Source organism: Humulus lupulus, chromosome 5 (genome assembly GCF_963169125.1).
Source record: "Humulus lupulus chromosome 5, drHumLupu1.1, whole genome shotgun sequence".
NCBI classification, from domain to species: domain Eukaryota; kingdom Viridiplantae; phylum Streptophyta; class Magnoliopsida; order Rosales; family Cannabaceae; genus Humulus; species Humulus lupulus.
This window is the reverse complement of record NC_084797.1, coordinates 229631026-229647235: the sequence shown is the minus strand read 5'-3', so window position 1 is coordinate 229647235 and position 16210 is coordinate 229631026. Positions and strand designations below refer to the sequence as shown.

At 29.5% G+C, this 16210-nt stretch overlaps 2 protein-coding genes across 2 annotated transcripts; both read left to right on the top strand.

Annotated features, from left to right (window-relative positions):
- The first annotated feature begins 247 nt into the window (after positions 1 to 247).
- LOC133778324 (dehydration-responsive element-binding protein 1E-like) lies at positions 248 to 1282 on the top strand. The gene has a single exon (XM_062218212.1). The coding sequence runs from the start codon at positions 373 to 375 to the stop codon at positions 1090 to 1092; it is 720 nt and encodes a 239-aa protein (XP_062074196.1). The 5' UTR covers positions 248 to 372; the 3' UTR covers positions 1093 to 1282.
- Positions 1283 to 9088: 7806 nt separating this feature from the next.
- Positions 9089 to 10084, top strand: LOC133778323 (dehydration-responsive element-binding protein 1E-like). Its single transcript, XM_062218211.1, has one exon. The coding sequence runs from the start codon at positions 9186 to 9188 to the stop codon at positions 9897 to 9899; it is 714 nt and encodes a 237-aa protein (XP_062074195.1). The 5' UTR covers positions 9089 to 9185; the 3' UTR covers positions 9900 to 10084.
- Positions 10085 to 16210: the final 6126 nt, after the last annotated feature.

Here is a 16210-nt window from a genome sequence, read left to right as displayed (position 1 = left end):
TAGTGAGTCAAAACAATGAACAAAACTTATTAATTAAGGAATTTTTTAAAAATTTTCGCTTGAAGGCTGTTTTGTCTTTTCATGAAACAAATGAAAACAAAGAACCCCCATGTAAGAGCCGTGGGACCGTGTCGTATTCGAACTTCACTGTCATAGCAAACCCCTTTTCACACTTCATCAACGCGCGTCGAAACCGAACGTGCCGCTTAGCCAAACCTATAAGTACCCCCCAAAACTCAAACAAACTCAACTCACCTACTTTCGAACTCAAACTTATATAATCTTTAATAACCATTTCTTCTTATTCCACTACTAAAAGTGTAGAACTGGAACACGAACTCGAACTATAACTACTGTATATTTGTTTAGTTTATGGACTACTTCAGTCAGCTTACAGACACGTGTCACTACGTGGTGGAGAGCAGTATCTCAGACAACAATATTAATTACAAGGAAGGAAGTTCATCACCATTTTCGTCGGAGGAAGCGTCGCGAGGAGCTTCGCATTCCGACGAGGAAGTGATACTGGCATCGAACAGGCCTAAGAAGAGAGCTGGGAGAAGGGTTTTCAAGGAGACGAGACACCCTGTTTATCGAGGCGTGAGGAGGAGGAACAACGACAAGTGGGTCTGCGAGCTTCGCGAGCCCAATACGAAGACCAGAATATGGCTCGGCACTTATCCCACCCTCGAAATGGCAGCGCGAGCCCATGACGTGGCGGCCATTGCTTTCCGTGGAAAGTCCGCTTGCCTTAACTTCGCGGACTCTGCCTGGCTGTTGCCCAGGCCGGCCTCGCTTGATGCTAAGGACATACGCGCCGCTGCGAGGGAGGGCGCCGAGGCGTTTAGGCCTGCTGAATACGGCGGCGTTTCGGAGGAGAAGCAGAATGAAAATGAATCTGTGGTGGTGGTGGATGAGAGTACCGAGAAAAATGAAAGTGTGTTTTTTATGGATGACGATGCCACGTTGGACATGCCAGGCTTTTTAGCTGACTTGGCAGAAGGTCTACTGCTTCCTCCTCCATACAATTATTTCAGCGCAGATGACGTGGAAAAAAATGATGACATGTCGTTGTGGAGCTTTTCGTTTTGATACTCTTCGATAGTGTAGTTGAATAACCTTTCACCTTTTTTTATGGATGAAAGGTCGTTTTTCTCTGTTTCTTCATTATTTCGTTTTAGGTTAATATTTTTGTTCCTTTTTCCAAATCTTGATAAATTTGTAAGACATAGATTTGGATTGAATATAATATGTATAAATAAATATGTACTTTTTAGATGTATATCATATTATGTATATACCTTGATCAACATAGAGAAACTTATCTACGATGATAAATGTTATAATAGAGTCGTAATGTCATTAATAATTAAAAAGAAATTATTATGAATATATTGTTTGCCTAACGCAATTGTGACAGAAAAGAAAAGTAATTTTACTACTGTTATTTAAAGTAAATCAATAATATTAAACGTTTACACTACAACCAAGACCACCCCAAATGATGTAGATACTTCTGGAAAATAAAATTTACTAGACATATAGGTGCTGTTTGGTAATTATTAAAAAAAACAGTTTTTTATTTAATTAATTAAAAATTTGACAATTAAACATAAAATAACGTTAAGTAATTTTTTTATTTTTTTTTATTTTTTTAAATTTTAAAAAAAATTATATTAAATTTTGAAAATAAAAAATTTTCACTTTCAAAATTTTTTTAAATTGTTTTCAACTTTTAGTTTTTTTTTCTTCTATTCTTAAAATCACCACCTCATTTTATATTGCTAAACAAATCATAAAAATAAAAGTTATCAAACACATTTATTATTTTTTATTTTTAAAAACTAAAAACAAAAATAGTTATCAAACATATTTTTATTTTTTAAAAATAAAAAACAAAAATAAAAATAATATTTCCATTTTTGTGTTTAAAAAATTCAAAAACAAAAATTTTACCAAACACAACCATAATTTAGACATTTAAATTTTAATGTTAGTTGGCAATGGAGTACCCTGTTTTAAAATTGGCATATAGATACGTAACTTTTTTTCCAAATGCCTCCTGTTTGAAAAATATATTATTAATATTTTTATAAATGATGATTGTTGTTATTTGACATTTTAAGGTATACAATACAATATGTGGTGGCACCTAGAACGGACCCATACAAAGCCGAGGGTGGACAGGCACTCAGGTAAAAATATATATAAATATTTTAAACAAATATATGTATTTTAATTAAATAATTTATATAATTTTAATTGAAGCTAATATTTAACCATAAAACTTTGACAGAATGGTTAAACTTACTTTTATAAATCTTAATGACAAGGTTTCAAGGGATTTTCTTTTTATATATGTAGTTTATTTTTTTAAAAAAAAAAAACACGTATAAGACTTCTATTTGAACCATTGCAAAAAAAAAAAAAATTCTTGAATTAGCACAACCCTCTAAGCCATAATTTTTATTATTATTAATTTGTTAGCTATAAATAATATTTAATACTAAATAAATACAAGTTTCCATATCCAAAAAAAAAAATACAAAATCCGACATTGTTTAGAAAATAAACTTTATTCTAATTTTCTTCTACATAATCTCCACATCTGAACATTTTCGAATAAAAAATATAATATATAACTTTTATTAGACTTATATTGTTTAGATATTAAACTTTGCTATACTTTTATTCTACATAATCTCCCCATTTGCACATTTCAAAATTAAAAAAAAATCATAATATATAGCTATTTTTTAGACTTGTATTGTTTTTGAAGTGGAAACTTTAGTTCTTTTTCTATAAATATGTATAATTGTATATACGAATGTCAAAAAATGCACATATGAATGTCAAAAAATGCACAGTAAAATGAGTTAAAATTAAAATTTATTTTGTTAAGATTTTATTGTTTTGTGTATATTTTTTATTATTTAGTATCAATTTAAATTGTTTGATATTCAATATTTATATATGTCCTAATTAACAAATTTTGTCTCAATTTCTTAATAATTTGTTTTGCCTATTAAAAAATATTCATCCGCTAAAGTTGAATAATAGGGCTGCCATTGGGTGGCACTCTATAATTAATTAGCGATATCTGATAATACTTACTAAATTAAAATATGTGACATCTGATATTAGATTATATTAATAGTGATATGATACACATAATAGAAAGTGAACCCAATAAAAAAGCCTCATCCACTCTTGAAGACACTATTTCTAGCGCACTAAGAGCACTTCCAATAGATGAGCTAAAATGTCTAATTCATTATAATATAGAGAAAAAATTGTTAAATAGTCTTCCAATGAGTGATGTAAACTTATATTTTTTTTCCTAAATGAATAGTATTCTCTATATGTAGTGAAACACTATTCATCAAGCTATAAATATTTTATTATTATTTTTATAAATTTTTGTATATATATGAGTATGATACTATTATATTTAATTATTTTTATAAATTTTTGTATATATATGAGTATGATACTATTATATTTAATTATTTTATTTCTTAAAATGAACAAAATATTTTTTTAAATATAATATTTAAATGATGTAGAGAAAAAATAGAAAAACTGGTGTATGATATAATGTAAAAGTTTAAGGTAAATTGTAAAAAAATATGTTTTTGTGACGTATTTTGTAATATACTTTCTCTATAATATTTAGCTAAACTCACAAAAACATATTCCATCAGTTCCTTTATACATATATTTATAATAGCTATGCACAAACTCCAATTAATACATATCTACATTTACATATCATTTATATAATATTTTAATTTTTTTTTCTTTATAAGTTTTTTCTCTCCCATTTAGTATATATTTATTATTTCTTTTTTCTTTTTCAATTATTTTATTTTACTTTAATTAATAAAATATGTTTAAAGATATAATATTTAAATGATGTAGAGAAATATATAAAAAGCTGATGTATGGTATAATGTAAAACTTAGAGGTAAAATAAAAAAATATGTGTTTTGGGGAGGTATTTTAAAGAAAGGAGTAGAGCATCCATTAGGAGTACTCTAAGTTTGAATATATATTTTGGTTTATAATACATAATTAAAATATATATTCTGGTAATATTAAAAATAAAATTAACCAAACTTTGAATAGTTTTTATGTTAATTAAGTGGGTAATAAAATAGTATAATTTCTTGTAACTATATAATAACAATGATATAATCGTCCGTTAGAGTAGTGTGGGTTATATGATTACATAATTAAGATATTATTTTGGAGAACTAGATGTTTTTAGGAAAAAAAAATGGTTTTTATGAATTCCGGGGAAAAAAGGGAGTAAAATTTATTATTTTAAAAAATTATTGTAAAATTAAAAATAAAAAACCTAAAGTTGTCATGGACTCCACCATAACTTAAGCCTAACGCATGCATGTTGGACTTGATTGAGCTGGAGTGATTGAGTCCAATGGTTTTACTCGGTTAGTCAAAGGTGTCAGCAGTAGTGATAGCCCAATACGCGCTCGGTAAGATATACTAAGAGAAGGTTCTGCAGATATTTGGGCCTCAACAAAGAAAGCTCGTTTTGTTATATAACACGTTTGTAATGGGCTGTCATCAACTGCTATTTTCTTCTCTTTGTCATATAACACGTTTGTAACGGGTCCAACTTTTCTTCTTCTATTATTTTCATACTATTTTGGAACCCACTCTTCCTATACTTATTATCATGAAATTAGAATCTTCTATATATGACAAATAAAAGTTAAGTGGTGTCATAAATGACTAATGTTTGTATTTTATTGTAGTTATATACTTTATTTTGCGGTAGTAATACCTAATGTTACCGAACCGTGGTTTCGTTACTACTTTCTTTGTAATCACTAATAATTGTTGTCTCAACGGACATGTATCAGCTTCTTACTAATACACGTTACTCTGTCGATTCCAATAAAGAGTTGGCACGTGTCTGTTGAGACAACAATTGAGAGAAAAATAGAGGAGGTAACAACAAAATTACTATTTTGGTAACATTTCGTATTGTTGCCGCAAAATAAAAAGGTAAACAACTATAACAAAATTCAAACATTGAGTATTAATGTTGGCAATAACTTTCAAATGAATAATAGTATTATACCTATACTACTCCATTTGATGTATTAAGCACTAATCACCATGTTTTGATTTCATTTCACATTTTATAAATTGTTACAATACCAATCATTAATATAACTGAGTAATACTAGTTATTACTATGTTGATAATTTTTTTATAATATTAATGATACTCAGACTATATAAAATGTATAGTTTTTAATTTGTAGCAATATAAATGTATAGTTTATTATTATTATTATTATTATTATTATTATGAAATGTAATTATATATATTTCTAAATTATGATTAAAATTAATAATACTTTACTAAGAGCACTCACATTAGATTTTTTATTCTATTACTCAAAATATCTCACCAAAATCTTTTTTTTTTTATTTTACCACAACATTTTACATTACATCATTTATCAGCTTCTTTATTCTTTTCACTATATCATTTATATATATATTTTTAAAATATTTTACTCATTTTAAATATTTTTTTATATTTAATAATAGTCACCTATAATATTTAATTATTAAATAATATTTAGCTAACAAATAGTGTTTAGCTACATGTAGCTAAGCTACAGTAGTCATATGAATACTAGAATTTGAAAAACAAAATAGAAAAGTCTCACTTCCCAAATTTTTTTGCTTTCTGGGTTGTAAAAAGTTATATTTTAGTTGCTTACGATACCAATCAGATACCGATGGTTACTATTTTATAAAATCTTTATTTTTAGATCAAATTGTTTTAGATATCTTTTAGTTATCTCCAAAACTTATTTGTAAATATCTTAATATACCAATTAGTTATTTTTATGTTATATTATAGTATCTTATTATTTAAGATACATTTTGGTAACCTTCAAACTTATTTCATAAACTAATAAGTTGTCATATAACTTTTATTAATAAAAATTACTTTATTATACTACACAATAACTTTTAAATGAAATTATTTAATAAATATTTTAGTTACTCATAATTTACATGTCGTCTTATAATTTTAAAGTTTTATGATGTTTAAGATATCATTTGGTTTTCTTATGTGTTTTTTTAGTACTCTATCGAAATTGCTCTATAAAATAAAGATATTTAAAATACCATCACGTAACTTTTAAATATAAACAAAAAAATAATTTTTAGTAATTGCTAAAGTTTGTTGGTATATTGATTTTGTTTAAGTTTTTAGTTTGGTAACTTTTTGGTTATCCAAATATAAAAGGAAACTAAAAGGTTATCCTCTTTGGTGACATCAAGAAAACATATGATTCTTACATATAAAAATGATTACTTTAAAAGTAGGTCGCGATGCTATTATTCTTCAGCCCAAACAATCGATAGTGTGGCTGTAATTATTTTTTAAAGTTGTGGAAAGAAGAAAGAGTTATACAATAATGTACTAAAGCAAAAATAAATGTAAAATTATAATTAAGAAGAATGAAGACATTTTTAGAATTAAGATGCTAAAAATGGTGCCAAATATAAATTTATCCTTTTTATTTTGGTATATTCGTTTAAATTCTTAGTTGTAAATCTTATTTTCTAGTGATGGATAGCAGAATCATGTAAGAAAATATTTTAACAAGAGGATATATATAACAATGTAAAGTAATCATTGGCCAATAAAAGATGAAAGCATGAGATCCAATGGCTAAGATCAAACAATTAAAGAGCATTTGAAATTAACCATTCACGCGTAAAAAACATAAATAAATAGTGGAAATAATAGTAAAAAAATAAAAATATCCTACAAATATACCTGGTCTCACAAAGTTCGACAGACGTCGTTCTATTATATGATCGTACACACAAACTAATATCAAACTATAAAAACGAAAGTTCAAACAAAAATATAATAAAGAGTACGTAGGTTAGGGATGAGCTGGCAGCCACATCATCTAATCCAAAATACTGAGCGTGTTTATTCATTTGGAAAAATGACACGTGGAAAGACGAGGTCTACTTGGGGTAAGGGTGGGGCCCTTGAGTATGGATAGGTGGGGCACACTTTAAAGAAGTAGTGGCAGTGGTGAGTCCAAAACAAGCGGACTCAAATCATCTATCCAAAAAAAAGTCACCTTTTTGCTGTCTAACAATTAATAAAGTAACGTATCTTCTTCAAAAAGAAAAATAAATGATAAAATGACATAGAGAGGGTTACTTTTGCTTTTACTTGTGAAAGTATTTTTTATTTTCCCTATTTGAAAAAAATTATAATTTGACATGTATCTTACTCATTTTTTAAAATTTTAGAATAATTTATAATGTCAAAATTAGAATTTAAATAGTCTATTTTATATGCATATGACAAAAATCAAACTAATATCTGACTGGCTGTTTCAATCTTGATTTCGGTACTATAAATTATTCAGAATTTTTAAAAAATTTGTAAAATATTTATTAAAACTACAATACACACCATCATATAAAAAAATAATTTATAATTTCTCTTTAGGTTAAAAACCAAAATGCACCAATAAAGACAAAATAGATGCTCCACCTAAAAAATGTATATATAAAATATGGTCTTCCTTCTTTCCGGTGAGATTTCAAGAGATGAATCATATTTTATACAAAATTTAAGAGGTCATCTTCCTTTGTTTTATTATTTATCAATCATGGCACTACAGGTGCATAAAAAAACAGTTAATCCACCCCACCCGTCCAAACTATCAAAATTCATTCACTTTGAACTCGTCCATTAAAAAATCAGCCGAAATTGAGTTGAGTTTCCCCACAATATAAGTTAGGTACGAGTTGCAATAATATAAAGAGAGTCCAACCTGCACCTGCTACTTTATTTTTTTTTGTATATACATTTTTAGTAATATTTTAAATCTAAAAATACAACTCATAAAAGGGTTCATTAAAATTTAATATATTTGATTTTGAGATATGAATAGTTGTATTATTTATATTTATATATATATTTATGGTAGTACAGAGATTTAACATTTTTTAAAGAAAGTTTTCGTTGCTATGAGATTAATGGTGGTAACTGATGAATTGTATATAAAAGCTTGTTTAGGAAAAATAGATGAAAAAATAAATAGTGTTACTTGTATTGATGGTTTAATATTAGTTAAATTTTTCATAACAAAACTTAAACTGTTGAAATTATTAATGTGTGGATTAATGAGTTCAATATTATTTACAATTTGTATAATTTAAATCATTATTATACTAATTATTAGAATTTTTTTTATAAAGTTTTAGATTCAAGTTTGAGAAACTATAATATTTTATCAAATTATTATTCATGATGACATTGAAGAGTAAAGATAGTATAAGTTTAAACTTTACAGTCTACAATTTTTTTTTAAATATCATAAATTTATAATTTTGACATTTAAATCAACCAATCCACTCATAAAACCGCATAAATTCTCTCTTAAAAAACCGCTCAAATCTCACATTTATTGGGCAATTATGAGTTGCATTTTTCTCAAACCACTAAATAAAAAAACCGCACAAATCGCAAGATGCTCGCCATTCACCCCTACATGTCAAAAAGCTCTTGTAGCTTTTTTTTAATTAAAAAATTGAAATATTTAAACAACACAACACTTATCAGGCTCAGCAATAGGAAAGAGAATAAAAGTATCAATCAATAGTAAATTATTAAATAAAAAATTAATCATTCAGTTTATTTTATTTGTTCAAACTTTTTTCTTCTTATAAAAATTATGAACGAAAAAAAATGAAAAAAGACATTAGGATAAAAATACTAAGGAAAGAAGAGGAGAAATGTGACATAGTTTTGGACAGGGTATTTGATCCCAAAGCAAACAAAAAGTCAACACAATGAACAAAACTTACTAATTAAGGAATTTTCTTTTTTTTTTTTGGCTCGAGGGCTATTTTGTCTTTTCTCAAAACAAAACAAAATACCCCCAGATATTCTAACTGAACGGGCGTAGTAAACCCTTTTCACACTTCTTCAATGCGTGTCGAATTCAAGCGTGTCCCCTTATCCAAACCTATAAATATCCCCAAAACTCACTCAAAGAAACTTACTCAGCTACTTTCCAACTCAAACTAATAAAATCTTAGTAACCACTTCTTCTTCTACAACTCGAATCGAACTACTTTATATTTGTTTGGTTTATGGACTACTTCAGTCAGCTTACAGACACGTGTCACTACGTGGTGGAGAGCAGTATCTCAGACAACAATATTAATTACAAGGAAGGAAGTTCATCACCATTTTCGTCGGAGGAAGCGTCACGAGGAGCTTCGCATTCCGACGAGGAAGTGATACTGGCATCGAACAGGCCTAAGAAGAGAGCTGGGAGAAGGGTTTTCAAGGAGACGAGGCACCCTGTTTATCGAGGCGTGAGGAGGAGGAACAACGACAAGTGGGTCTGCGAGCTTCGCGAGCCCAATACGAAGACCAGAATATGGCTCGGCACTTATCCCACCCTCGAAATGGCAGCGCGAGCTCATGACGTGGCGGCCATTGCTTTCCGTGGAAAGTCCGCTTGCCTTAACTTCGCGGACTCTGCTTGGCTGTTGCCCAGGCCAGCCTCGCTTGATGCTAAGGACATACGCGCCGCTGCGAGGGAGGGCGCCGAGGCGTTTAGGCCTCCTGAATACGGCGGCGTTTCGGAGGAGAAGCAGAATGAAAATGAATCTGTGGTGGTGGTGGATGAGAGTAACGAGAAAAATGAAAGTGTGTTTTTTACGGATGACGATGCCATGTTGGACATGCCAGGCTTTTTAGCTGACTTGGCAGAAGGTCTGCTGCTTCCTCCTCCATACAATTATTTCAGCACAGATGACGTGGAAAGAAATGATGACGTGTCGTTGTGGAGCTATTAGTGGCTTTTGATACTCTTTGAGAGTGTAGCTGTTGGAGTACCTACCTTTTACCTTTTTTAGTGGATGAATGGTTTTTTTTCTCTGTTTCATCGTTGGTTCGTTTTAGGACAATGTCTTTATTCTTTTCTCCAGCGAAATTTGTACGAATTTAATATGTATAAATAAATATGATTTATACATTTTTAGTCTAAGGTGTTTTTTTCTATTAGTTATTTGTATCATGTGTTTAGAATAACTTAATTAGTTATTAGTTATTTTGTACCTTATATTTTGTAAAATAATTTAAATAGATTCTTAAATTTAATTTTGATGAAGAAAAAATTGAATATAACAATATAATTTTTAAGCAGAATAATTTTATTTTTGTTCTAAATTATTTTGAATTGGTAAATTATTTATGATTTTAATTGAGAAAATTTTGACTAAAATTGGGGTTATGATTATATTTAAACCATTTTACAAAATATAAGGTCTAAAAAATAATTTATCAAAATACAGAGTCTAAATAAGTATTCATACAAAATTTAGGATTAAAAAATTATAAAACCAAATAAATATGTACTTTTTTTTTTAGATATATCATATTGTATATCACTTTGGTCAATGTACAGAAATTTATATTATCCTCTTCTTTTTTCTAATAACTTCTACTAGCTTCTTCTACTATGATAAATGTTATTAATAATTAACTATTAAAAAATATATTATGATTGTTTTGTTTGCCTAACGAAATTTGGACAGAAAAGAAAAGTAATTTCACTACTGTTATTTAAAGTCAATAATTTAAACTACAACCAAGACCACCCAAAAAAATTAGGAGACTTTAGGAAAATATAATTTACGACATGTAATTAGTTGGCAACACAGTACCACCCCAAAAAATGTAAGACATATAATTTAGATATTTATATTTTTAATTATTAGTTGGCAATACAGTGCCCCTGTTTTAAATTTGGCATATATATATATATGTTCATAAAGGGTTGGTTTTGTATTTTGTATTAAACCGTATTGTATTATATAAGATTATATATAAATATAAAATATTTTAATAAAACTAATATCTAATATAGTAAATTAGTAATATATAAAAATATGATATAAAATATAATTTAATATAATACTATATAATACAAGGTACCAAAAAAATGTAATTCTTTTGCTCTTTAAAATTTGTTGTAGGAGATTGTAACTAAGTGTGGTTAGCTTTTTGTTACAATTATTAATTCTTTTAGTTAGGTTAGTTGTTCATGTATATTTTTATTTTGGTTTCTTTAGTTTTTTGACATGTAAGAACAAAGAGACATACAAGAGTTAGAGAGTAAGATTGTATTGTATTGAGAGAGTTGTGTGTGAAAGTGAGAGTTTTCTTTGTCTGAGAACAAAGAAAGAATGGTGTGGAATGTTCTTTGTTGATATGAGTTTTCTACTGTACTGGCCTGGTGATGTCGTTCTTGATTGTTGTGTCAACTACATATTGTTGTGTACGTAAAAAGCTTGGGGTGAAGGAAAAAAAATATGCTGTTTTCAATTTCTAACTCCTTCTATGTCCCACAAATTATTTCAAGACACATTATATATTTATTTAATATATATTTAAATTATTTGTAATTTTCTCTTTTTCCAACTATAAATAAATGATGTGTCTTAAAATAATTGGTGGGACATAGAAAAAGTTGGAAATTGAGGACTACAGATTTTTTTTCGGGGTGAGGGTTGTTATTGACCAATTGCGATGTATTCTATTTGCTTGTGGAAAAGTTCTTATGGGAGTGCTTTAATTGGAAGTAACACATTGCTTTGGTCGGAACCACTATAACTTTATTAGCGTTCTTTTTCTTTTTCTTTGATTGGTTGTCTTGGGTTTTCTTGTTTTGTGGACGTTAGAGCAACTTTAATTATGAATACTAAAATAGTATTGAACTAACATCATCAAAATGAGGTAATTTTAATACTTTATTTTTTTCTAATCCAATCATAATATTAAAAATTATACCAAAAAATATATTCAACATTATTATATTCTCCACAAAATACATATTATATTATTATATTATATTATCTTATAAAATTAATAATATACAGTACGAAATATTAATATAAAACACAAAAACTATATATGTTATCGTGGTGAATAGTGCCACATTAATAATGTTGTGGCACTGTTCATGTCAGTGATTTTCCAGTAGTATTTATATTCTCATTAAAGTGATATATGATGCAGGATCAACACTGAATTAATGTTTTGCAATACTATTTGACTTGGCCAATATGAACCCAAGATTTTTACATTAAATATTAAATAGTTATAATTAACCCGGCCAAAACCGTTAGTAATGATAATAATAAATCACTTTGTTGAAGTGCATTGGTATGTTTCTTCCATATTTATTTATAAATATAAATGGTTAATAATGTTCCTGTTATCCCCATTTCCTGGAACGGCTTTGGGCCTTCGCGCTAGCCCGGGGTCAGTGGACCGACTCGACATTCGGGCCTGGCCCAGGAACTCCAGATTGGGCCCGTTTAGAAGGGTCCGGGATGTCCCTGCGGGTTCATCTTCAGCTTGGAATGTCCCGAGGATGTCCGGGGCACCCGGGGCGTCGCGGCTTATGCGTCCCCGTCCCGGAGCCTGGAATGATCCGGGCCCGAGGTAAATGTAGCAGGCCAAAGGTAAACGGACCTGGATCGCCTCCTCCCCAGTTGAAGGGCCGGGCGCCCAGGATCCCGAGACCGCCTCAATTCGCGTGGAAATTGTCCCCCCACTTTTCGCCTGCAGAAAAGGCAGCATTGGGATTATCCACTGATGTGTCAGGACTGCGCAGCCAAGTACCCTGACCGGTCTTGTCTCCTGAATCAGCCTCGTGACTCGAAGTGATCAGAACCCAAGCGCCGTTTTTTCGGGCGAAGGCTGGTGTCTCAGGTCAACTAATTGGGACTTAGCTGGTTTGTATTATGAGCATTGTATATCTTTTTGTATTGGGCCTTCACTAGAAAGGGCCCCTCTACACTTTCCTCTGATGGGCCTGGGTCGGATGCGGCCCAGACCCGATGACCCCCTCAGCTTATAAATATGAGCTGAGGACAATAGGAAAAGGGAGAGGGAAAAGAAAAAGGGCAGAGACTCTGTCCAGATATAGCCAGAAAACTCCATTGTAAAAGCTTCTTCTTGCTCTAATATATGGACTCGTGGACTAAGGCTAGTTAACGCCCCAACCACGTAAAAACCTCGTGTCGATTTCCCATTTTCATTATTATCACTAGCAAATAGTATTCATTAATATAGTTGCCGAAAATCTCGGTTAACAGTTCCCATTGATAAATCTTTTACCAAAAACAAAATAAAAATGAATGCACAGACAAGCTTTATAAAAAATTAAGAGGGAAATGCTAATTAGTAATAGAATTAGAATTCCAACATAAAATCAATTAGTGTTAAATGAAATAACTCTTTCTTTCATAAAAGCAAGGGGTGTGCAAAAAATTTTGCAACCCGCCCAAACCAATCCAAAAAATCGACAAAAAATGCAATCCGAAAAGTCAGACCTTCATTTGAAACCGCTTCATTATCATATTGGGCGGGTTGAAATTTTTTGCAACCCGTCCAATGTAATCCGACCAACCCAATTAAGGATTTGTCTAGTTTTTTTAATTTTATAATTATATAATTATTAATTATACATTATATAAAACTAAATTCAAATTAAATTTTTTTATAAAAAAAAAACCATATATTTTAAAGTAACAACTAATTTAGTTAAAAATACAAACTAAAAATAGAGAAAATAATTAAAAAAAATAATGAAAAATGATATTTTTAGAAGAAAAAAAATTTGACAGCCCGCCCAAACCGCGCTAGACCGATGGTCAAGTTGAACTTTAATTTTTTTTAATTGGGTGGATTACGGGTTGAAAAGTACCAACCCTATTATAAGTTTGAGTTTGTCAAATATACACCCAACACGTCCAAACCGACCAGTAAACACCCATAATAAAAGCATTGTATTTTGCATATTGCTTACATGAGGAACTCTAAGAGCACTCTCATCAGCTCTTCTATTTTATATTCCTAAATGCATTACTAAAATCTCACTTTCTTTATTTTACATCAAATTTTTACATTAAATCATATGTCAAATTCTCTTTATTTTTTTTGCATCATTTAAATATTATATCTTTAAATATTTTTATTTAATTAAAATAATAAAAATAAATAAAAAAAACTAATAAATTTGGAGTGAGAAAGAAAGAAAAGTGAATTAAAAAATAGAAAAAATATTTAGAGGATCTCTAAAACATCTATAAATGTACAGAATAAAACAAAAAATATAAAGGAGCTCCAAAATGAAGAATGTGTTTAAATGAGCAAGTGGAAGGGATGTTAGAGCACTCAGACCAGTGTCTCTACTTTATCCTTCAAAATACATCACTAAAACTGTACTTTATCTATTTTACATTAACTAATTAGGGTTGAGCATTGGTCGTCTTAGGTGGTTTTTTCATATTATTAAATCCAGATTTCAATTTTCGGTCCGGATTGGTGCAATCCAAAAACCGACCGACCAAACCAATTAAAAAAAAACCGACCGTTTTGGACTGTGGTTTGGTCGATTAAACCGACCAGACCGAATTTTTTTTTTTTTTTTGAGAAAGTTTTAGTTAAAAAATAAATAAAAATTTTGGATTGTTGAAATCCATTTTTGTTCATTTTTAAAACATAAATACATAGAACATAATTACATTCACAAATTTGAAAGTTTGAAACATAAGTAAAAGTCCATAAGAGCATAACATAACCTCAAATCACAACACATCATCAAAAGTCCAATACTCCAATGTCTATTGTCCAATCCAAGATATAACACAGTTAAAACCAAAAGCCAACACAATTAAAACCAAAAGCCTACAACCACAAATCTCAACACATGGTTAAAGTCTAAACTTAAAGTCCAAAGTTCATAGTCCATTACGATACAAATTAAATCTAAGTCTTGTCGACTACAACAACACAAATCAAGTTCAAAAGAATAGATAGAAAACAAAGTTCAATCCAAAATCCAGCATTCATATTTCATACCCTGCATCAAGCAACCATGACCACCTGCTCCTAAGACAAAAAAAAAGAATAAAATTATAATATATGACACATGCTACATGATACTTTTAAGAGAAATAAAGCTACTAAACTACAATCTTAGAATTCAACTAGTTATCTTGAGATTTCAATTGTTCTTATCGGTCCCACTCCTACTCCCAACCCCACTGCCAAGATTCTCAGGTACATAGGTAATATACCTGGCAAATCTTCAATTAATACAAATAAGCTATAATATATATATTTATATATATAAAAAATATATATTTCAATTAGAATAAGCTTTTAAGTACATAAAAACCTAGAAAAGATAAAGAAAAGATTGAAAGACATGATGATGATGATGATGGAATATTGCCAGCACAAGGATACCAAGGTCTTCAAGAGGGTTGTTTCTGTGATTTTAAGAAACACAATGATAGATATGCATCAATGCTTAGGGTCCCAAGTGAATTTTAATCATAGAGTAAAGTGTCATTTTGATATTTGATGTTGGAATTAATATGAATGAGATATGTCCAAATTTTTGTGGAAAGTTCATTGACTGAAGACTATATAGTTTATTAGTCATGTGCTGCCCACTCGTCCTAACATGTTCTAAAATATGTTTTGTCCCAAATTTAGCTTGATCACTTCATAATATAAGACTAGATAGCATAAAATACATTATTACAAAAGTACTTGTTCTCTAAGCTTTCATCTTCTAGTAGAGTGTTTAGTTTTCCCACATAATAACTCATTCTAAACTTCACATAATCCATATTTGAATACCATGCATGAAGCTTTCAGTTTAATTATCTAGTTAAGATAACATTGTTCTTGGTTTTATAGGCCCCAGAAACAGTGGAAACTTTGGACATATAAACCGAAGTAAAATGGTTTTATAACCCTATTCCCTTTCACTTCGACATCATTTCCCTCTTCTTTCTCTGAAGAAGAAACCCAGAAGCAAAAAACATTGTTTCTGGTCGTACGACTGACGAGGGTTTGATTTTCTAACTTTTTTTTTGTTTTCCCACCATTCTTGACTAGTTTTCTTGCTAAAAAACTTAAGTAATGACTAACAATTGATTTATTTTCATTTTTTAGGAAAAAAGAAAGGATTTGGCAATGGGTTTTTTTGGAGTTCAAAAATGAGGTTTCCTACACGATTTTGATTGGATTTTTAGGGTTCAAATATGTTCTTGAGCTTCAAAATAGGTATGGATCGTTCAAT

What these genes read in the sequence shown, in the direction of transcription:
- LOC133778323 (XM_062218211.1), top strand. Translation starts at nt 9,186, where the DNA reads ATGGACTACTTCAGTCAGCTTACAGACACGTGTCACTACGTGGTGGAG.
- LOC133778324 (XM_062218212.1), top strand. Translation starts at nt 373, where the DNA reads ATGGACTACTTCAGTCAGCTTACAGACACGTGTCACTACGTGGTGGAG.